The sequence below is a fragment of the Oncorhynchus kisutch genome, unplaced genomic scaffold (assembly GCF_002021735.2).
Source record: "Oncorhynchus kisutch isolate 150728-3 unplaced genomic scaffold, Okis_V2 scaffold1015, whole genome shotgun sequence".
In the NCBI taxonomy this organism is placed as follows: domain Eukaryota; kingdom Metazoa; phylum Chordata; class Actinopteri; order Salmoniformes; family Salmonidae; genus Oncorhynchus; species Oncorhynchus kisutch.
Window position 1 is genome coordinate 79207 of NW_022262960.1, and position 23643 is coordinate 102849.

General features: G+C 47.5%; 2 protein-coding genes and 1 long non-coding RNA gene across 3 annotated transcripts; 2 read left to right on the forward strand and 1 right to left on the reverse strand.

Moving 5' to 3' along the window:
• Window positions 1-275: 275 nt before the first annotated feature.
• On the reverse strand, window positions 276-12374 carry LOC109878475 (E3 ubiquitin-protein ligase MARCH4). The gene is made up of 4 exons (XM_031817400.1): window positions 10721-12374; window positions 2500-2655; window positions 1367-1559; window positions 276-1052 (listed from the first exon to the last, which is right to left on the reverse strand). The coding sequence occupies exons 1-4, from the start codon at window positions 11225-11227 to the stop codon at window positions 562-564; spliced, it is 1347 nt and encodes a 448-aa protein (XP_031673260.1). The 5' UTR covers window positions 11228-12374; the 3' UTR covers window positions 276-561.
• Window positions 12375-14882: 2508 nt separating this feature from the next.
• On the forward strand, window positions 14883-16190 carry LOC116364164 (uncharacterized). The gene is made up of 3 exons (XM_031817402.1): window positions 14883-14959; window positions 15265-15370; window positions 15458-16190. Exon 3 carries the CDS (start codon window positions 15488-15490, stop codon window positions 16097-16099), a length of 612 nt encoding a protein of 203 aa, XP_031673262.1. The 5' UTR covers window positions 14883-14959; window positions 15265-15370; window positions 15458-15487; the 3' UTR covers window positions 16100-16190.
• Window positions 16191-19410: 3220 nt separating this feature from the next.
• On the forward strand, window positions 19411-22411 carry LOC116364165 (uncharacterized). The gene is made up of 4 exons (XR_004207930.1): window positions 19411-19516; window positions 20923-21019; window positions 21456-21488; window positions 22333-22411. It is a non-coding gene; the product is annotated as an uncharacterized LOC116364165 (long non-coding RNA).
• Window positions 22412-23643: the final 1232 nt, after the last annotated feature.

A 23643-nucleotide genomic window follows, 5' to 3' on the forward strand; every position in this document is an offset into this window, starting at 1 on the left:
ACCCTCACCCACACTCCCCCCTTACCCACACTCTACCCCTCTCCCACACTCTACCCCTCTCCCACACTCTAACCCTCACCCACACTCTACCCCTCACCCACACTCTATCCCTCACCCACACTCTACCCCTCACCCACACTCTACCCCTCACCCACACTCTACCCCTCACCCACACTCTACCCCTCACCCACACTCTACCCCTCACCCACACTCTATCCCTCACCCACACTCTACCCCTCACCCACACTATCCCTCACCCACACTCTATCCCTCACCCACACTCTATCCCTCACCCACACTCTATCCCTCACCCACACTCTATCCTTCACCCACACTCTATCCCTCACCCACACTCTATCCCTCACCCACACTCTATCCCTCGCTCCTTCATCTTTCTGTCCCAGGCAGCATTGAGTAACTTCATGTAAATCTCTGTGAAGCAGCAGCAACGTCTCCCAGTCCTCCATTCAAACTCCCAAAACGAGGCCACACACCCCTCTCTCTCTTATGTCGGTCTCTCTCGTTGTTGTAACATAACAAAGTTAGGCCTCAGTTGAAGCCTCAGACCGTAGTGACTCTCATGACCAGCTCCCGGCTGCTGTTGCTGGGCTGCGGAGGCTGGGGATGGACTTGAGTGGGGCGGTGCTCCTGCTGCGTTGTCCAGAGGTGCTGGGTGAGCAGGTGGAGGATGTTGTACGCACAGTGGTGGTCTGGCAGGGATGGTGGCCCCTGCTCCGACATTGAGTCCTGCGTTGTCACCGTCGTCAGGCTGGCGGTTGCGGCTGTGGTCACGGTGTAGCCAGGCGCGGAGGCGGCCACCGCGGCCATGAGGGAGGAGGTGGAGGGGGAGACCATTTCATCCCCCGGCTCTGCCCCGGGAGGAGCACTCGTCCTGGGGTTGGGCAGGGCCAGGTGCCTGGGCGTCAGCCTGGATCTCTGGTGGTCCTCAGTGTCTCTGATCTTGTCGTAGTTGAGCACCTTCCACTGCTGGTTCACTGCCTGCCAGCGGTTAAAGATCCGGAACACTGAGGGGCCTTCATGGACGATCAGCGCTTGAACGAGAGAGAAGAAGAGGGGGAGGTTGTCAGTTACACATGAATACATCCTGAATCCAAAATGTGTTGGTAGTGTTGGTTAATCACACAGTGAGTCCTCCAGAGCTCTGTCTGGGGAGTCATATATGTCCCACCTCAAGTGTCCTGATTGGAGAAGAGGGAATGAAGGAAGAGGAGAGGAGGAGGGAGGTGTATTCCATAGGGGACCACGTTGCAAACAAGTAGAATCCCCTGGGTTGTGTATCTTTTCCCCCCAATAAATCAACCAAGGAAGAAGGAGGAGGAGGAGTTCCTCTGTGTGCCGGCCTCACCGATGCAGACGAGGTCCATGAATCCGTACATGGCGTAGCAGATCTGGAAGAGCAGGTCCTGGCGCTGCCACTTGGCCGAGGGGCTGAGGGACGACCACACCAGCCAGGAGATAGAGGACATGAGGAACAGGCTGCCCAACACGGCCGCTGCTATCTGGACCTTCTCTATCACTGTCAGAGAGATGGCCTGCCACTGGGGGGAGGGAGAGAGCGGGAGGAGGATGAGAGGGGGGAGGGAGAGAGAGAGGGGGGGGGGGGGGAGAAAGAAAGGAGGGGGGAGGCAGGGAGGGGGAGAGAAGGAGGGAGGGAGGGGGAGAGGAGGGGGGGGGGAAGGAGGGGGGAGAGAAGGAGGGAGGGAGAAAGAAGGGAGGGGGAGAGGAGGGGGAGAGAGAAGGAGGGAGGGAGGGGGAGAGGAGGGGGGGAGAGAGAAGGAGGGAGGGAGGGGGGAGAGAGAGAAGGAGGGGGGAGAGAAGGAGGGAGGGAGTGGGAGAGGAGGGGGGGAGAGAGAAGGAGGGGGGAGAGAAGGAGGGAGGGAGAAAGAAAGGAGGGAGGGAGGGGGAGAGAAGGAGGGAGGGAGAGAGAGAGAGAGGGAGGGAGGGAGAAAGAAAGGAGGGAGGGAGGGGGAGAGAAGGAGGGAGTGGGAGAGGAGGGGGGAGAGAAGGAGGGGGGAGAGAAGGGGGGAGAGAAGGAGGGAGGGAGAAAGAAAGGAGGGAGGGAGGGGGAGGGAGAAAGAAAGGAGGGGGAGAGAAGGAGGGAGGGGGAGAGGAGGGGGGGGGAGAGAAGGAGGGGGGGGGGAGAAGGAGGGGGGAGAGAAGGAGGGATGGAGAAAGAAAGGAGGGGGGAGGGGGAGAGGGGGGGGGAGAGAGAAGGAGGGAGGGAGGGGGAGAGGAGGGGGGGAGAGAGAAGGAGGGAGGGAGGGGGAGAGAAGGAGGGAGGGAGAGAGAGAGGGAGGAAGAGAGAGTACATCATCATCCCATACTATTCATACACACTATACACTAGTATTACCCCCCTCTCTCTTTCTGCAGTGCTGTGTGATATACACCCAATTAGAGCTCTCCTCTTCATCCCCTAAAACCCTCCCCCCTGACTCAAGTCCAAGAGCTGGCGAGTCCCATCACAGCTGTCCCTACCTGGAGCGGGTTATTGGTGCTGATGGCTACCACGTGGTACTTGTAGTAGCAGAGCTCACAGCTCCAGGAGCCCCTCTCACTGATCCACTTGATGAGGCAGGGCTCATGGGTGCAGCGGACAGACCCACTGCAGCGACACGGGCTCAGCAGCTCCCCCTGTGGGACACAAAGGAAAATGCTGCTATTGGTTTGTCTTACAGTGAGCCAGCTGAGTGTCGGTCAGGATGCTGACCAGTGATTTACATACACACTGGATGACTGACAGGGGGCTCTGTATTGAAGCCATCGCCCCTCCATCTTGACACTCTGACACCGGTGTCAAAAATATTTTGGAAGCTAAAGAAATGCATGTATTAATGTCTCCATTAGTTTTAGCCATGTTTATTCTACTACAGCCTTAATGCAGACTTTTAAATGATATTATGTGAGATAAACATATCATATATGAAAACATTTCCTTAAAGTATATATTAGTTACATTACTAATGTTACTGTCCACACTCAAACAAAAAGTACTTCTATACATGTCATTTTGTCCTTGAAACATTTCATTGAAATACTGTAATAATTCCATTCATTCTTATGGACGTCTGTTCCTACTGGGGAGCACCAATATGGCCGACACATGGCTTCAAAGCCTCTCATTGGCCAATACGTAGCATCAGCAATGCAGGGTTTATATACATAATTGGAGCTGCCACAGGGTTAATCTGGCACCATATTCTCTATATAGTGCATCACTTTTAGCCAGAGCAGGAGTAGTGCAAAATGTAGGGAATAGGGAGCCATTTTGGACGGAGCCACGTTATCTCTACATGTCCTGTGCACCCACAGCTCTGGAGAACGGTCGATCTGAAGCCTTGTCTCTAGAGTTACCAGTAACGCGCCCTTCAGTTCTGCACCTACATGTCCCCACTGACTCTGTATCTGTCACAGTGTGGATTCTACAGCGTGTTTCCTCCAGACAGATAGACAGGGCTGTGGTTTCTGCTTTCTTACCTCCCAACGCTCATGTAATCTGTTTGAACAGAGACCTCCTCAGAGATGAATCCTTAACGCTCTTATCTTGTTATGTGTGAAAGTTTGTGTGTGTAGTGCGTGTGTGTAGTGCGTGTGTGTAGTGCGTGTGTGTAGTGCGTGTGTGTAGTGCGTGTGTGTAGTGCGTGTGTGTGAGCGTGTGTGTAGTGCGTGTGTGTAGTGCGTGTGTGTAGTGCGTGTGTGTGAGCGTGTGTGTAGTGCGTGTGTGTAGTGCGTGTGTGTAGTGCGTGTGTGTGAGCGTGTGTGTAGTGCGTGTGTGTGAGCGTGTGTGTAGTGCGTGTGTGATTCTCACTTCAGTGCGTTCTACCGTGAACTTGTCATTTATAATCCTCTCAGAGAGAGTGATAGAGATTTATCAGCTCAGTGAGAGAAAGTGAGAGAGAGTGAGATGACACGTTGGTGTGTGACACTCATTAAAAAGCGTATTTTTATCATCAGTATTACCAATATAATGTATTTATTCTGGTTCCAGACATCTCACAGCTACCATGGTTATCATGACCAGGCCACATCCTCTCTGGTTCCAGACATCTCACAGCTACCATGGTTATCATGACCAGGCCACATCCTCTCTGGTTCCAGACATCTCACAGCTACCATGGTTATCATGACCAGGCCACATCCTCTCTGGTTCCAGACATCTCACAGTTACCATGGTTATCATGACCAGGCCACATCCTCTCTGGTTCCAGACATCTCACAGTTACCATGGTTATCATGACCAGGCCACATCCTCTCTGGTTCCAGACATCTCACAGTTACCATGGTTATCATGACCAGGCCACATCCTCTCTGGTTCCAGACATCTCACAGTTACCATGGTTATCATGACCAGGTCACATCCTCTCTGGTTCCAGACATCTCACAGTTACCATGGTTATCATGACCAGGCCACATCCTCTCTGGCTCCAGACATCTCACAGTTACCATGGTTATCATGACCAGGTCACATCCTCTCTGGTTCCAGACATCTCACAGTTACCATGGTTATCATGACCAGGCCAAATCCTCTCTGGTCAGATGAATCCTTTACCAGGATCTTCTCTAATAAGAAGCAGGATCAACTATTTAAAGGGTCAGCAGTGATGGTGGGTAGTCTTGAATCTGCCAGTCATACCATATCCAGGCTCAAATGTTGTTTTTCCTAAGGACCATGCAACCTCTTTTATTAGAGAGTGATACAGACACACGGAGAGAGACACAGAGAGAGAGACACAGAGAGAGAGACACAGAGAGAGAGACACAGGGAGAGAGACACAGAGAGAGACACAGAGAGAGAAACACAGAGAGAGAGACACGGAGAGAGACACAGAGAGAGACACAGAGAGAGAAACACAGAGAGAGAGAGACACAGAGAGAGACACAGAGAGAGAGAGACACACAGAGACACACAGAGAGAGATATGCAGAGAGAGAGACACAGAGCGAGACACAGAGAGACACAGAGAGAGAGAGACAGAGAGAGAGACACAGAGCGAGACACAGAGATACGCAGAGAGAGAGACACAGAGCGAGACACAGACACAGAGAGACACAGAGAGCGAGACAGAGAGACACAGAGGCACGCAGAGAGAGAGACACAGAGAGAGAGACAGAGCGAGACACAGAGAGACACAAATAGAGAGACATAGAGAGACACAGAGCGAGACACACAGAGAAACACAGAGAGACATAGAGAGACACACAGAGAGACACATACAGAGAAACACAGAGAGACACAGAGAGACACATACAGAGAAACACAGAGACACAGAGAGACACAGAGAGACACAGAGAAACACAGAGAGACACAGAGAGACACATAGAGAAACACAGAGAGACACACAGAGAGACACAGAGAGACACACAGAGAGACACACAGAGAGACACACAGAGAGACACAGAGAGACACAGAGAGACACAGAGAAACACAGAGCGAGACACAGAGACACACAGAGAGACATAGAGAGACACAGAGAAACACAGAGAGACACAGAGAGACACAGAGAAACACAGAGAGACACAGAGAAACACAGAGAAACACAGAGAAACACAGAGAGACACATAGAGGGCGGAAGCAGCCTTTCAAGAAGGTCATTCTCTTGCTTTCATGTTTCAGTTGTTAACACAAACACCCAGAAGAGCACTTTTCTAAAGCCAAACATCTATAATGACATCTCTCCTGTTCCTTTCTCCAGAGAAAGACAGGCAATTATCTAGACTAAATTTCACACTGTCTATGTAATACAAACAGGTGGATACTACACAATAAAGACATAGAAAAGCTGGCCCTGGCTGGCAGATAAATGTATGTGTACCCAGTGCAGCCTGTTGTCTGGTAGTTAGGCTACAACAACGTGAGTTGAAAAGAGGTCTGAACTGGTACGTTGGTTATCCAACCTAATTCAACCTAAACCGCCCGGGGAACCAACTGTCCTGTAGTGTCTGTGACAGGAATCAGACTAGCAGAGTAGGTTCAACAAGTGTCTGAAACAGGGTTTACATTCAATAACATATTAGACTAGGCTGAGTGAGAGAGGGGGGAGGAGGAGAGAGAGGGGGGGGGGAAGAGAGAGGGGGGAGGAGAGAGAGAGGGGGGAGAGAGAGAGAGAGTGGAGGAGAGAGAGAGAGGGCGAAGAGAGAGAGAGAGAGAGAGAGAGAGAGAGAGAGAGAGAGGGGGGAGGAGGAGAGAGAGAGGGGGGAGAGAGAGGGGGGGAGAGAGAGAGGGAGGGGGGAGGAGAGAGGGGGGGAGAGGGGGGGGGGAAAGAGGGGGGGGGGAGAGAGAGTGGGGGAGAGAGAGAGATAGATGGGGAGAAGAGAGAGGGGGGGAGAGAGGAGGGAGGAGAGAGAGAGGAGGAAGGAGAGAGAGAGGAGGGAGGAGAGAGGAGGGAGGAGAGAGAGAGGAGGGAGGAGAGAGAAGGGGTGGAGGAGAGAGAGGAGGGAGGAGAGAGAGAGGGGGGAGAGAGAGGAGGGAGGAGAGAGAGAGGAGGGAGGGAGGAGAGAGGAGGGGGGAAGGAGAGAGGAGAGAGAGGAGGGAGGAGAGAGAGAGGAGGGAGGAGAGAGGAGGGGGGAAGGAGAGAGGAGGGAGGAGAGAGGAGGGGGGAAGGAGAGAGGAGGGAGGAGAGAGAGAGGGGGGAGAGAGAGGAGGGAGGAGAGAGGAGGGGGGAAGGAGAGAGGAGGGAGGAGAGAGAGAGGGGGGAGAGAGAGGAGGGAGGAGAGAGAGAGGAGGGAGGAGAGAGGAGGGGGGAAGGAGAGAGGGGGGGAGGAGAGAGTATGAATGAATAGGAGACCTTTCAGATTGACAGACAGCATCACTGGTTCTCCTGAATGTGTTTTATTTCCTCCTCCTGCTCCCAGACTGAGCCAAAGCTTTAACACACTCTTTATACTGAGGATGCAGCTCAAATGGCACCCTAGGGGCCACCTTATGGGCCCTGGTCTAAAGTAGTGCACTAGATAGCAACTAGGGTGCCATTTGGGACACATTAATTTATCCTCAGCGCCAAAAAGCTTTCAGCAGCCTGCCACCCAGAGACAGGCTGACTGCAACTACCACTCCAGGCAGTAGTGTTCTATAATGTGATGTCATTTAGAGCAGAGAGAGAGAGAGATACTCTCTAATGTTCTCCACCGGCATCATCAGACACTAGACTAGTGTCTCCCTAAATGTCAACACAGGGACAGACCATGAGGATATGTCTTCATCACTGAGAGACTGGATGAAGATGGGGCAAATTCAGGGATCTTCAACTTTTTGTTACGCAAGGACCCCCGCCCAGGCAAACTGGCGACCCAGAGACCACCGCCCAGGCAAACTGGCGACCCAGGAACCCCCACCCAGGCAAACTGGTGACCCAGAGACCCCCGCCCAGGCAAACTGGCGACCCAGAGACCCCCTCAGGCAAACCGGCGACCCAGGAACCCCCATCCAGGCAAACCGGTGAACCATGGACCTCCACCCAGGCAAACCGGCGACCCAGGAACCCCCGCCCAGGCAAACCGGCGACCCAGGAACCCCCACCCAGGCAAACCGGCGACCCAGGAACCCCCACCCAGGCAAACCGGTGAACCATGGACCTCCGCCCAGGCAAACCGGCGACCCAGGAACCCCCACCCAGGCAAACTGGCGACCCAGGAACCCCCACCCAGGCAACCCGGTGAACCATGGACCTCCGCCCAGCCAAACCGGTGACCCAGGAACCCCCGCCCAGGCAAACCGGTGAACCATGGATCCCCGCCCAGGCAAACCGGTGAACCATGGACCCCCGCCCAGGCAAACCGGTGAACCATGGACCTCCGCCCAGACAAACCGGTGAACCATGGACCTCCGCCCAGGCAAACCGGTGAACCATGGACCTCCGCCCAGACAAACCGGTGAACCATGGACCTCCGCCCAGACAAACCGGTGAACCATGGACCTCCGCCCAGACAAACCGGTGAACCATGGACCTCCGCCCAGACAAACCGGTGAACCAGCACCCCCATCATATATTAGCAAAAAATATATATGTTAACGACTTCTCTTATCATCAGGTGAACGACAAGGTTCAGTCATCAACATTTTGAAATGAATAGATTTGGTAGATGGTTTTATATTATTTTGACCTCTCACATTATAACAGGAAGAGGAAGTGGAACTCTACCTATTAGCTAGACAGGTCACTCCAAACACGAATAGCTAATAGCAGCTGTTTCGCTGGTTAAACAAAGGTGAGCCATGTGTTGGCCAAAATCTGTCAAGAAAGCTTACCAGCAGCCAGTGGCACCGTGGTGCTTTTTCAAAGCTTATGGCCTCGCTGCTCTGCCCAGGCGTTGCTGACGCATGTCGGCTCTAACAACGCCTGGATAGATATTTAACTAGCAGCTAATCGCATCATATGTTACAGCAACATGTGCCCTACAGCACTGTTGATGACGTGGCACGCAGCCATTGGTTGATGCATGTAAAGTCTGAGCAGGGGAGCGCGACCATTGGTTGATACTTCAGTGAATGTCATTTGCTCAATATTATGAGTTGAGAAATAAATTTGACATCATTATATTATATTCTCATCTTTTCTACTGTAGGTATGTAATTCAAAAGGTGTTTATCTTGTTGTTGTTAGCGATATTCATAACAACTATTAAATAGCTAAACATTTTATATTAAAATATATATTTTCACGGACCCCCTGCAGAACCACGGACCCTGGGTTGAATACCCCTGGGCTAGTTGATGCACAGGACTAGGCCACAAATTAAAGGAGGAGGAGCAGGAGGGGAGGAGGAGGAGCAGGAGGGGGAGGAGGAGGAGCAGGAGGATTAGGAGGAGGAGGAGGAGCAGGAGGATTAGGAGGAGGAGCAGGCGGAGGAGGAGGGGGAGGAGGAGGATTAGGAGGAGGAGGAGGATTAGGATGAGGAGCAGGAGGAGGATTAGGATGAGGAGCAGGAGGAGGAGGAGCAGGAGGAGGAGGATTAGGAGGATTAGGAGGAGGAGGAGGAGCAGGAGGATTAGGAGGAGGAGCAGGAGGAGGAGGAGGGGGAGGAGGAGGATTAGGAGGAGGAGGAGGATTAGGATGAGGAGCAGGAGGAGGAGGAGCAGGAGGAGGAGGATTAGGAGGATTAGGAGGAGGAGCAGGAGGAGGAGGAGCAGGAGGAGGAGGATTAGGAGGATTAGGAGGAGGAGCAGGAGGAGGAGGAGCAGGAGGAGGAGGAGCAACCCCATTGACTTCCTTAGAGGTGAGAGGATCAGGATGTGAAAGGTTGGCCCTGATGCACCAGCACCTATTCAATCATCAACCCACCTTCACACTGAATTGTCTACGTGGGTCGGATACTTTGCAGATGGGAGTTCTTCTGAGTCAGGTAATCCAAGGCCATGTGGCCCTAGCTACACTCCCTGGTCGGATCTCAATATTCTAAAGTGGTGTCCTTTCCTTTCCCTCTCCTTGGCTCCATCTGATGATATCAAAGACCAGGACAGGTGTAAAGCATTGATTGTAGGAGAGGAATCCCCTTTAGACTATTGAGATGTACCCTGTGTTACTTGAATCCACTACTTCCCCAGGTCTTCCTCTGTCATGTTCTGTCCCTGTCTCTTCTGTCTAAGACAGGGCTTCCTCTGTCATGTTCTGTTCCTGTCTCTTCTGTCTAAGACATGTCTTCCTCTGTCATGTTCTGTCCCTATCTCTTCTGTCTACGACAGGGCTTCCTCTGTCATGTTCTGTTCCTGTCTCTTCTAAGACATGTCTTCCTCTGTCATGTTCTGTCCCTATCTCTTCTGTCTAAGACAGGTCTTCCTCTGTCATGTTCTGTTCCTGTCTCTTCTGTCTAAGACAGGTCTTCCTCTGTCATGTTCTGTCCCTGTCTCTTCTGTCTAAGACAGGTCTTCCTCTGTCATGTTCTGTTCCTGTCTCTTCTGTCTAAGACAGGTCTTCCTCTGTCATGTTCTGTCCCTATCTCTTCTGTCTAAGACAGGGCTTCCTCTGTCATGTTCTGTTCCTGTCTCTTCTGTCTAAGACAGGGCTTCCTCTGTCATGTTCTGTTCCTGTCTCTTCTGTCTAAGGCAGGGCTTCCTCTGTCATGTTCTGTTCCTGTCTCTTCTGTCTAAGACAGGGCTTCCTCTGTCATGTTCTGTTCCTATCTCTTCTAAGACAGGTATTCCTCTGTTATGTTCTGTCCCTATCTCTTCTAAGACAGGTCTTCTTCTGTTCTGTTCTGTTCCTATCTCTTCTAAGACAGGTCTTCCTCTGTTATGTTCTGTCCCTATCTCTTCTAAGACAGGTCTTCCTCTGTTATGTTCTGTCCCTATCTCTTCTAAGACAGGTCTTCCTCTGTTATGTTCTGTTCCTATCTCTTCTAAGACAGGTCTTCCTCTGTTATGTTCTGTTCCTATCTCTTCTAAGACAGGGCTTGCTCTGTGAATTCTAGTACTCCTACTTTTTACATAGCCATGGGAAGTGAGTAAGTTAGAAAATCATTATTTCTGTTCTCAAGCATATAATTGCTCCTGCGTGCTTGGGATCCACAACATGCACAGTGTTGAGAGGAAAGGAGAAAGAAAGAGAGACAGAGAGAGAGAGAATTTTCCAGCCTTTCAGCTCCATTGTTTTTGAAACACTTTGAAAAACATCCTTGTTAGCAACAATTAGTCATATACAGTCAATGTCTGACTATAGGTCTACCTATATGTCTATAGTCTATTGTCTACCTGTAAGGCCACTCACCTGTTCTGGACCTTGGAAACATATCCTGCACTGGGGAGTCCTAACACCACTGTCTGTGCGACTGTTCTGGGAGAATCTCTCCTCCCACTTCTCTTTGGAGCAGTCCTCCTCTGAGCTGCCATAGTCCAGGGGTCCAGTCTGTCCCGTAGCATGCTGCCATTCCTCTGTCGCTTTAGGCTCGTTTGTCCCTGCAGAAGGAGGCTCTCCTGTCGGGGGGCCAGGGGTAGCATAACCATCCGCCTCTGGTGAAGGTGCACTCGCTGCAGAGTTGCTGTTGTCGATGGCAACATCAATGCCGATGCCGGACCCATTGCTGTCCGTATATTGTCCGTTCATGGGGATGATCACCGGTGGCGGAGCCGGGACCGGCGGTCTGAGTAAGAAAACCTTCAGGTCACTGAACAAAACGCAACAGCGGCCTTTGGACATGCCCTGGCGGCGGAGCAGCATCGGTCTCCGGCTCAACAATCCCCAGCACCATACAACCACCCCGAGAGACAACAACATGTGTCTGTTTCTATAGGAGGATACAGATGTAGATTTCTATTCAGAAACGTGCAGAGCACATGAAGAGAAAAGGAAAAGCTTACTGTTATTTCGTTGAGGATGATCGGAAAGAGGAGTCTCCTCTGTTGTGTCTTTTCCAGTTGGGTTGAATGACATTCTTTCTCTCAACAGCTATTTTCAATTTAGCTCTGAATTCTAAACTCGAATCAGCCGGAATAAATCGAATGAGTTGGTGTGCGCGCACCACCACACATCATTTCTCAGCCTTGTCAGATAACCCTATCGTGCACTAGCCTTGCCTGTAACTAAGTAATTGCTCAGGTTACAGGAAAACCCTGACTACATATTAAACAAATAGACTTACATGTCTCATATACCTTAGAGAAAACGGGCAGGCACATAGCTGGGCATCTTCCCATTTCATTCCAACGGCATCACAAACCGAATCTTGGGAACAAGACTATACTATTGCGATCTTTTCATTCTTATTATCTAGCCTACTCTCCCGTTGCCCTTTATCAATCCTGTGTTGTAGCCTATCTGGTTCCATTAATCCAACAGTTTTGTTTCTTTACGGGCCTTCTACCAACAATGTCCCATTACATGTTGTAATAACAGTCGCTATGTGGCCAGTGGTCCTTGATATAACCGCCACCCCCCACCCCGTTGACCAGTCGAGCCCTGTTTAAATCGTCCTTTCTCTATACTCTATCCTGATGGATGCTTTAAAGGTTATGTCCTCGGCTGCAGTCGAATATAGTTTCCACGGTAGTTTGCGTTCGTCGCCTGTCAATTCAACGGTCTGTCTGAGGAGGTTGAGGCTATTCCCACAACAAAAGCCTACAAGATCATTTAGGGATGTCACGAACATGCCCTAGGCTTCGCTTCCACAGAGCCTAGCCTCCTACCGTCATTTTCTCTCACACGGAGCATCCTCTTTACAAGCGGGTAATCCACATATTTTAACGACATAACAGTGCTTTAATTCACCCCAAAACGGTTGTTGTCATGCCTTTGGGTCGACAGGAGCAGCGAAACCGGAGGGAAGTGGTTGATGTGGCCGTTGTCTCTGTGCTTTTGAAATCCATTCGACTCGATGGTTCTTTTCTCGCGGCGGGTTCAGCACCATTAAGGATGGGACAGCTCCCAGGCGCGGGCCCGTCTGGAACACCAGCGTGATGCAAGAAAGGGGGCGAGCATGGGCTGGCTCGTCTCATCTCGGATAGCAACAAGATAACATTTGGGATGAATGAGATGAAATAATAGATTAAACAAGAATCCCAAACAGATATAGTATTTGACAAAAACAGAATAATGTCAAACCTTGATTACATTGGGATAAGATCACACATCCCATTATTTGCGTGTGGGAAGACTTGGGAACAGATTTCATAAATAAAATAAAAAATACTTTGAGATGATTTTCAACAAAGAAAATGTTATATCTAAAAACAATCATCTATTGGGGAACGTAGGCTGTTCACATTTAGCAAACAAGTTGCTTAAACAAATACAAAAGATTTATGTATAGGTCTCAATTGGAGGTGCCGTATCATGCTATATGGGCTGTGGCTGTTGAATAATGCACAGCAGACTATCCCCTATACACTAGGTATTTATATATTCTGGTCTGCCTAGTGTGCTTAGTGCCACACTACAGCCTTCCCTGAACCTGCTGAACCCTGGCAGTAAGCGACAGTACACACACACACACACACCAGTAGAGTTGAATTCTCTCCATCTCCTTTCTCTTCAACATGCGTCTGAAGAGACAAGCGAGCCAGTCTGAGTGAGCGTGGCCCAAATGACACCCTATTCCCTACATAGTGCCATTTGGAAAGGTGCCATTTGGGATGCAATCAGAGGAGTGGCCCACTCGCTGCTGCAGTTTCCCCCAGGCCCAGGGAAATATGTCACACTGTTGTAGGACTTCCCACCACCACTAGCATTAACCCCAAACAATTTACACTGTTCAAGAAACTTCTCTTAATCGCCCGTGTTCTCTCATCTCTCTCTCTCTCTCTCTCTCTCTCTCTCTCTCTCTCTCTCTCTCTCTCTCTCTCTCTCTCGACAATGCAGAACAATTATGATTCTTTATCAATACTGTATGTTTGACACTGCTTGCAATGGCCAGTGAGGTGTGAGGGTCATCCTATCTGTCATATGACATAAGTCATTGTTACATCACACAATCTGACCTCGGGGTGTAGGCTACTGTCAGTGTGATGTCCTGCTCTGTGATGGAATATGAGTGTCCCTCACCTACTGTAATGTAGCCTGTCAGTATCTCTATCTTTCTGATAATAAAACAAGGACTTTTAAAGGGGAAATCTGTGATTGGTACATGTATTTTTAGACTTCTAAATTAATGACATATTATACACCCATTGATTCTTGAAGAATGTAACTTTTAATTGAGCTTAGTTCAACTGTCGTACCCCATCATAACCCAAAATATAAGCTTGTTTTACTCCATTGTTTGTAAACAATGTACTTTTAATCAATGTCAGACTAATGTGCCATCTCCTTTTCTCTCTCTGAGCTGTCTGTGGTGCTGAATGCTGAATCTCTCTCTCCCCCACTGATGCGTGGTTTATGTATATATTTCGGAGGATTCTGTGGTAACAATTGGGGCTTTAGAGAAAGAAACACATTATTCTCAAGGAAAGGTATCTTAAAAAGGGGATTATCCCATATTTACTGCAGATCCTCTGCTAAAACACACACACACACACACACACACACACACACACACACTATACACACACACACACACACACACACACACACACACACACACACACACACGGTACATCCTCTCAGTAAAGCTTACACTGCTAGAGGGACCACTGTTTTCTGTCTGATGTCTTGTCTTACAGTGGGGCTTAAGTCTAGAGAAGTGACAGGCTGGCAGGCACAATATCCTAGATTACCAAAACTATACTGTACTGTACTGTACTTAGAGGCCTATGCGAAGGAAATTGATGCAGTATAAGACAACAGTAGTACAGTAGCATTTTGCCTGTGTGTATGTGTGTGGTGAGTGCGTGTCTGTGTGCCTGCCTCTGTGCATGTGTGCACACAGCACCCGTCTGTATGACCCCTACATAAGCCCCTCTTCGTGCTGGGAACTAGGAGATGAATCAGGCCCCTGAGGAATTCCATCTCTGCCAATTAGTGTTGCTGGTATCACAGCGTCTAGCATGAAACACTAGCTTGCAGCCAGAGCCTAATGACCAGGGTTGGTATAAAAAGAGCACATGAATGATAGTGATCAGGCCTCTTTACTTGTGAAAAGCATTATAATTGTTTATGTAGTAACCATAATTACAGTACTAACTTTTCCTGTATTCCTTTTCCTTGGGGCAACTGAATATGAGCTTAGGTTAGAGCAATTAAATATTGGATAACTTTTCAGTTAGTTAAAAACTATTTCACTTGCTCACCCCAACATTTCTACCACAAGCCTGTAGGTCTACCATCTCGAATTTCCTCATGCATATTTAAAAGTAACTCAACGAATAGTTATAAAGTAGGCTAGCTAACATTAGGAAGAAGATACATGCTCTCTACATAGAATTCCTAGGTGCTTGGCTTGGAGCAATTTCATGTAACACGCAGCGAACGTTGATGACGACGTTACCATGGTTACCAAGAATTTCCGATGTGACTGCTGATCCTCTGGTTCAAATAAAAGCCATATAGTTTGCCAACGTCCTACTAACAATTTTGGTAAGTCGAAGTAACGCTCTCACGAAGGAATTTTATGATAATGAAAGTTGCCTAAGTTAACACACTTCGTCATGGCTCAATTATTGCAACTTGACAGTAGTAGCTAACAAGCTAACTAAAGCTAGCTGGCTAGCTAGCTGAGGTCCTCTGTCCAGTTTGTTCATTGGTACTGACAGTGGCACTTGACTTCGTTATGATGGAAGCTATTATTCGTTTTCTGGGTGGAAATAATAAAGAATTACTGTTCATTAAAAGATTACATGTCCGTGCAACAATATCTTCTTCTTATTTCTGAATGAATACAGATAAAGTGGATCTGAAATGGACGTCAATGATGTAGTGTTCCAGAAGCTTCACACATAGTATAGAACTGTGTTCTTCTCTATCAGAGTAATAGCTGGTGATCAAGAGGTAAGTGTCATTTATGTTTTACAGAATGGTATCTTCCACATTGCTATGGTTATTAGAGAATTGACATTGACCTCAATGACCGTACAGGTGAATGAAGACACTGGAGCCAGAGCCAAGATGGCTGCCATGGCAAGAAACATCTCCAAGGACTGGTCCTACCTCTATGAGAGGCTCTTCTCCAAGCTGTCCGATGAGGGCTTCCACGACATGTGGAGCATTGGTGGCTTCCTCGTCGTATTCATCTTCTGCACCATCGTCATCACCCTGACTCTAGCTGTCATATTCAGCTGGTGCTGTGGCTGGTGCTTCGAACAGCCGATCCTTGGGTCCAGCAAGATCAGCGTGCTGCTCTCGCCACCAGAACTGTCCAGACAGAAGTCTATGCAGACACAGGCACCCAGTTTATCGAAACAGAGCCTGTCCAGACAGAAGTCTATGCAGACACAGACACCCAGTTTATCGAAACAGAGCCTGTCCAGACAGAAGTCTATGCAGAAACAGACACCCAGTTTATCGAAACAGAGCCTGTCCAGACAGATATACACCTCGAGGTCTGTGATGGATCCAAAGCATCCCATAGAGTCCGTTTGGAGTCCTGAGTCTGTGCCCGATGTGCAAAAGACTGAGAAAAGCAGCAAGAACAAGAAGTTTAAAGCTGGATCTGTGAAAGTAAAGCGTAAAATCCAACCTGCATCCAGGATTGTGAGGAACAGAGATGTACCAGTATAGCTTCGGGCTACCAGACCAAATCTGCTTTTGTACCTATGTGTCTGACGGACCTCTGTGACAGCCTCATTAGATGTTTCAAGTAAAGCCTTTCAATTTCAAGTTGTATTAGTCATCTGTGCAGGATACACATGGTATACACTGTCCAATGAAACGCTTTCCTTACCAAAACGATCAGTGTTTTGGAAAAGTGTAAGGTTAGGCTTATATGTAGTTGTTGTCGACATTTAGAGTCAAACACAACATTATTTGCAGGGGCCTGTCATTGATTTGTGCAAAAGACACATTTAAATGAAAAGGAGTCTCCGCACACTCAGGATCAATGCACAACTTTCTATTGATTTAGGCTGAGCATCAGTGCACAAGACACAGGCATCATCAACAACCAGGGTTGTGTAGGTTCCTTTCTAAATGTAATCTATTACAGTTACTAGTCACCTGTCCAACACTGTAATTAGTAATGTAACTTTTGGATTACCAAAACTCAGTCATGTAATCTGATTACTTTCAGATACTTTTGGATTCATTTCCCCATTAGAAGAAGACTTAAAAAGATCCCTCAAATGCATTTGGTGTGTCGTCAGAGTGGTCTCTGATTGGTGGTCATCATTTGGTGTGTCATCATAGTGGTCTCTGATTGGTGGTCATCATAGTGGTCTCTGATTGGTGATCGTCATGTGGTGTGTCATAGTGGTCTCTGACTGGTGATCGTCATGTGGTGTGTCATCATAGTGGTCTCTGATTGGTGATCGTCATGTGGGTGGTGTCTAGTGGTCTCTGACTGGTGATCGTCATGTGGTGTGTCATCATAGTGGTCTCTGATTGGTGATCGTCATGTGGTTGTGCATAGTGGTTCTGACTGGTGATCGTCATGTGGTGTGTCATCATAGTGGTCTCTGATTGGTGATCGTCATGTGGTGTGTCATAGTGTCTCTGATTGGTGATCGTCATGTGGTGTGTCATAGTGGTCTCTGATTGGTGATCGTCATGTGGTGTGTCATAGTGGTCTCCTGATTGGTGATCGTCATGTGGTGTGTCATAGTGGTCTCTGACTGGTGATCGTCCATGTGGTGTGTCATAGTGGTCTCTGATTGGTGATCGTCATGTGGTGTGTGTCATAGGTGGTCTCTGATTGGTGATCGTCATTGGGTGTGTCCATAGTGGTCTCTGACTGGTGATCGTCATGTGGTGTGTCATCATAGTGGTCTCTGATTGGTGATCGTCATGTGGTGTTGTCATAGTGGTCTCTGATTGGTGATCGTCATGTGGTGTGTCATAGTGGTCTCTGATTGGTGATCGTCATGTGGTGTGTCATAGTGGTCTCTGATTGGTGATCGTCATGTGGTGTGTCATAGTGGTCTCTTGATTGGTGATCGTCATGTGGTGTGTCATAGTGGTCTCTGATTGGTGATCGTCATGTGGTGTGTCATAGTGGTCTCTGACTGGTGATCGTCATGTGGTGTGTCATCATAGTGGTCTCTGACTGGTGATCGTCATGTGGTGTGTCATCATAGTGGTCTCTGATTGGTGATCGTCATGTGGTGTGTCATCATCGTGGTCTCTGATTGGTGGTCATCATGTGGTGTGTCATAGTGGTCTCTGATTGGTGGTCATCATAGTGGTCTCTGACTTGTCATCAGACTCACTCAGGTGGAATAAACTTAAACTTGCTCCTTTTTTTCGATGCTGAATTGAATGACCTTGAGAAAACAGAAAGCTGTATCTAAAGTATCTAATCTCATTACAATATTTTAGCTGGTTACGGAACTGATTACAGTTGCAGTTTTTTGTAATCATTTACTCCCCAACTCTGTCAACAACAATGAGAATGTCATCATTTTGCGGACTACTTCTAGAACATTTGAAGATGATAAGATGTTTTTTATCAAAGAAAATCTTGTTCAAACCACAGACTTTTATTTGTGATCACACTCAGAAGATTGGTCACACTCGTCACTTTCGCCTGTATTACTGAAATAGGACCACAACGAGGCAGCATTTAGCTACTCTTGATAATTTCAACACCATGTTGTAGTTAGTCGGCCTATGTTGGCTGTGTTTCGGACTCCCCCTGCTGGTTAAAAGCTGCAATTGCACTTCACAGAATCTTCATCCCTCCACCGCACATTAACCTCTTCCAAAGAGCCCATATTCCTAAATGGTTTCAGATTCGGAGTGCTGATCGAGGATCAGTTTTGACCTGATCCTAGATTTGAGATTATGAATACGGGCCGAGGACTCCTGGAATACCAGAGAGAGTGAAACATATCTGGGAAATAGAGATGGGAAGCTAGCTGGCAATATTGAACTAATTCATTTCACTCTAAAAAATTGTGAACTATTATACAAAATTCACACTTTTTGTTGGTATTATTCGCTCAAGACAAAATGTTTCCGAACCTTGCCAAACGTTCCGAACACTGAACACACCCTCGAGCCGTGACGTAATCACGTGACACACCATTCTTCCGGTACAACAAGGAAGAGTGGAATCGGAGAGATGTGATACCGCTAACTTGCTAATAATGGTAGCTATTGTTTCGTTGTGTATCTATATTAATATATTTGGCCTCTTACAATGTCAGAATCACCAGATACACGCAGTTTGGTTTCTGCGTCATCCCAGCTCAATTTAATGGAAATAGATACGGTGAGTGGGGACTGTCGCGCTTATGGGTGTTTCTCAACAGTTTTTGGTTTTCTTGATAGATAGCTAAACCTAGCATTTTTGGGGGGATAGATGTGCTAATATGAGAATTTGTTTGTGCAATTAAAGCTGTAGCTAACATTAGTCTTATTTTGCTCGTTGTCAAATGTGTAGCTTGCTAGTGGGCTACTTGTTGTCTTTTCTTTGGCTTAGCACAGCCATGTCTCTGCTATACGTTTAATATCCGATTAAAGATCGCTAGAACCATAGAATTAGGGTAGAAATAGTAATATAATGAGATGTCTGACTAGAGCGACCCACGGAGCTCGATATACTTCATTGTGCTGAACACATATTCCATACCGTATCTATTCTCCCTCAGATCGACGATAAAGAGTTTTGACATTCCCCAAGTTGACACCCCGCCTACATTGGAGAGCATCCTGAATGAGGTAACTGGCTCTCATCTTTCAATAACTATACATATTCCATTTCAAATGCTGCAGGAATCTGACAGCTTCTAGCTCCCCGACTTCTTACAGAACAATACAATGTTGTGTGAGGAAGTCAAACACATTGGGGTAGCCAGCCCTACATCATATCTGGGCTAACAGTTGTGATTCTTCCATCTCCTGTTTTAGCCTGAGGATGAGGACGAGCCCTTCATCCTGGAGGGACACGTGTCTGCTGAACACAGAGAACATCGACGCCACTCCTGTGAGACCTCCTCACTGGCCAGCTCCGACAGCTGGTGACCGCACACACCTCAAACGGTAACACACACACACACACACTCTCAGCTATGTCTTACTATACTTGTGAGGGCTTTATGGGGACCATCAATTGATTCCCATTGAAAATTATATTTTCCCTAAACCTAACCCTTAATATCTAATCCCGAACCTGTATACCTAACCCCATAAACGAACTACCCTTAAATATCTATCAGCGAACCCTTAATAGGCCTAACGACCCTAAACCTAACCCTTATTCTAAGCACTCAACCCTTATCACCGGGATAACCCCTAAACACTAACCCTTAATTCAAAGCGCTACCTTATAATACCTAACACCGAACTAACCTAATTCTAATCCGAACTATACCTACCCTAAACCTAACCCTTAATTCTAATCCTAAACCTTATACCTAACCCCTAAACCTAACCCTGTAATTCTAATCCTACTACTTATACCTAACCCTCTAAACCTAACCCTTAATTCTAATCCTAACCTTATACCGTACCCCTAAACCTAACCTTAATTCTAAGCCGAACGCTATATACCTAACCCCTAAACCTAACCCTTAATTCTAATCCTAACCTTATACCTAACCCCTAAACCTAACCCTTAATGTCTAATCCTAACCCTTATACCTAACCCCTAAACCGAACCCTTAATTCTAATCCTAACCTTACCTAACCCCTAACCTAACCCTTAATTCTAATCCTAACCTTATACCTAACCCCTAACCCTAACCCTTAATTCTAATCCTAACCTTATACCTAACCCCTAAACCTAACCCTTAATTCTAATCTACCTTACTACCCCTAACCTAACCCTTAATTCTAAGCCTAACCTTAAACCTAACCCCGTAAACCTAACCCTTAATCTAATCCTAACCTATACCTAACCCTAACCTAAACCCCTTATATCTAATCCTAACCTTAAACCTTAACCCCTAAACCTAACCCTTAATTCTAATCCTAACCTTAAACCTAAACCCCTAAACCTAACCCTTAATTCTAATCCTAACCTTAAACCTAACCACTAAGCCTAAAATAACCTTCTTATACAAGTGAGGACTGGCAAATGTCCTCCCTTCTCTGAATTGTAGTTGGTTTGCCTATTCTAGTGAGGACTTCTTGTAAAATAGTGTACACACACAGGTCTTGTATCACTATACTTGCGGGGACCAAAGAATTGGTTCCCAAGTCCAACATCCTATTTCCCTAAAGCTAAAATGTAACCTTAACCCTTAACCTAACTCCCAATGGGCAGGTTTTGAGACCCTTCTGTGATGGGCTGTATTCAGCAGGTTACATTATGCATTACGGATACAGTTAACTGATATTTGTCATCACAAACTGAGATTCTAACTTAACAGTCTATCCGTGTGGTGTTGGTGTGGGTGTGGTGTGTGTGTGTGTGTGTGTGTGTGTGTGGTGTGGTGTGTGTGTAGGAAGAGGAAGACAGTGGAACTCAGCACTACAGTCCATGGCTCTGTGCTCCGGCACAGCATCCTGAAAGGCATCTCTGCTCAGATAGTCTCAGCCGCTGTGAGTCACACACACACCCCACCACACTCACAACCAACACCACACACACAACCGACACCACACACACACACACCACACACACACACACACACAACCAACACCACACACACATACCACACACACACAACCAACACCCAACCAACACCACAGAAACACACACACAACCAACACCACACAACCACACCACACAACAAACAACCACACCACAAACACACAACACCACTAACCAACCACACACACACAACCAACACCACACACACATACCACACACACATACCACACACACATACCACACACACATACCACAACCAACACCACACACAACACAACACCACACACACACACCACACACACACAACACAACACCACACAGCTTTCAATTTGTACATTTTGTCATGCATCACTGAAATGTACTTTTTCCTTCCTTGTTCTTCAGGACAAAGTAGATGCTGGACTGCCAACTGCAGTAGTAAGTACAGTCATCACATACTATACTGTAGTGCTGCTTTCACCCTTTCTACACGGTCTTCTCTCTGTTTCTACACGGTCTTCTCTCTGTTTCTACACGGTCTTCTCTCTGTTTCTACACGGTCTTCTCTCTGTTTCTACACGGTCTTCTCTCTGTTTCTACACGGTCTTCTCTCTGTTTCTACACGGTCTTCTCTCTGTTTCTACACGGTCTTCTCTCTGTTTCTAGACTGTCTTCTCTCTGTTTCTAGACTGTCTTCTCTCTGTTTCTACACGGTCTTCTCTCTGTTTCTAGACTGGTCCTCTTCTCTAGTTAAATGTCTTCTCTCTGTTGCTAGACTGGTCCTCTTCTCTCTGTTTCTAGACTGGTCCTCTTCTCTAGTTAAATGTCTTCTCTCTGTTTCTAGACTGGTCCTCTTCTCTAGTTAAATGTCTTCTCTCTGTTTCTAGACTGGTCCTCTTCTCTAGTTAAATGTCTTCTCTCTGTTTCTAGACTGGTCCTCTTCTCTAGTTAAATGTCTTCTCTCTGTTTCTAGACTGGTCCTCTTCTCTCTGTTTCTAGACTGGTCCTCTTCTCTCTGTTTCTAGACTGGTCCTCTTCTCTAGTTAAATGTCTTCTCTCTGTTTCTAGACTGGTCCTCTTCTCTCTGTTTCTAGACTGGTCCTCTTCTCTAGTTAAATGTCTTCTCTCTGTTTCTAGACTGGTCCTCTTCTCTCTGTTTCTAGACTGGTCCTCTTCTCTCTGTTTCTAGACTGGTCCTCTTCTCTCTGTTTCTAGACTGGTCCTCTTCTCTCTGTTTCTAGACTGGTCCTCTTCTCTAGTTAAATATCTTCTTTGTTTCTAGACTGTGTCTGGTGTGATCGTAGTGGGAACGTCTCATGGCCTGGCTCTAGTGTTTGGTAAGTCCTTAACATATCAGTGATTAGTACTGCAGTCATATAATCATTGACATGAGCCAGTGCAATGAATGGTTAAGGACAAGGTAGTAACTAACTAACTAAGTTGAGGTTGTGTGAACTCTGAATTCAACTGAAGATTGTTATATATTTAGTTGGTTGTTGTCTCTCTGTCTGTCTGGGCTAACTCTGAATGGACAGGAAAAGGTACATTCTTCCAATAGCTCTGTCTCTCTCTCTCTCTCTCTCTGTCTCTGTCTCTCTGTCTCTCTCTCTCTCTCTGTCTCTGTCTCTCTCTCTCTCTCTCTCTGTCTCTCTCTCTCTCTCATTGGGCTCAACATCGGCATGTTATCATATTGTCTGCACGTGCTATTTCATTTCTCCGGGTGGTTTTTGAATAAGGTGGTTTGTCTGTGTCGTTCATCCGGCTGGTCCAGACATGTGTTGTTGTATGCAGTGTGGTTGTCATTCATCCGGCTGGTCCAGACATGTGTTGTTGTATGTAGTGTGGTTGTCATTCATCCGGCTGGTCCAGACATGTGTTGTTGTATGTAGTGTGGTTGTCATTCATCCGGCTGGTCCAGACATGTGTTGTTGTATGCAGTGTGGTTGTCATTCATCCGGCTGGTCCAGACATGTGTTGTTGTATGCAGTGTGGTTGTCATTCATCCGGCTGGTCCAGACATGTGTTGTTGTATGCAGTGTGGTTGTCATTCATCCGGCTGGTCCAGACATGTGTTGTTGTATGCAGTGTGGTTGTCATTCATCCGGCTGGTCCAGACATGTGTTGTTGTATGCAGTTGGGTGGTTGTCATTCATCCAGGCTGGTCCAGACATGTGGTTGTTGTATGCAGTGTGGTTGTCATTCATCCGGCTGGTCCAGACATGTGTGTTGTATGCAGTGTGGTTGTCATTCAATCCGGCTGGTCCAGACATGTGTTGTTGTATGCAGTGTGGTTGTCATTCATCCGGCTGGTCCAGACATGTGTTGTTGTATGCAGTGTGGTTGTCATTCATCCGGCTGGTCCAGACATGTGTTGTTGTATGCAGTGTGGTTGTCATTCATCCCGGCTGGTCCAGACATGTGTTGTTGTATGCAGTGTGTGTTGTCATTCATCCGGCTGGTCCAGACATGTGTTGTTGTATGTAGTGTGGTCATTCATCCGGCTGGTCCAGACATGTGTTGTTGTATGTAGTGTGGTTGTCATTCATCCGGCTGTTCCAGACATGTGTTGTTGTATGTAGTGTGGTTGTCATTC

Excerpts from the sequence above, each read along its gene's own strand:
- LOC109878475 (XM_031817400.1), bottom strand. The coding sequence starts at position 11,227 with ATGTTGTTGTCTCTCGGGGTGGTTGTATGGTGCTGGGGATTGTTGAGC. Across the intron at positions 1,560-2,499 it reads GCACCAATAACCCGCTCCAG|TGGCAGGCCATCTCTCTGAC; the intron begins GTAGGGACAGCT and ends CCCTCCCCCCAG. Across the intron at positions 1,053-1,366 it reads CATGGACCTCGTCTGCATCG|CGCTGATCGTCCATGAAGGC; the intron begins GTGAGGCCGGCA and ends CTCTCGTTCAAG.
- LOC116364164 (XM_031817402.1), top strand. The coding sequence starts at position 15,488 with ATGGCTGCCATGGCAAGAAACATCTCCAAGGACTGGTCCTACCTCTAT.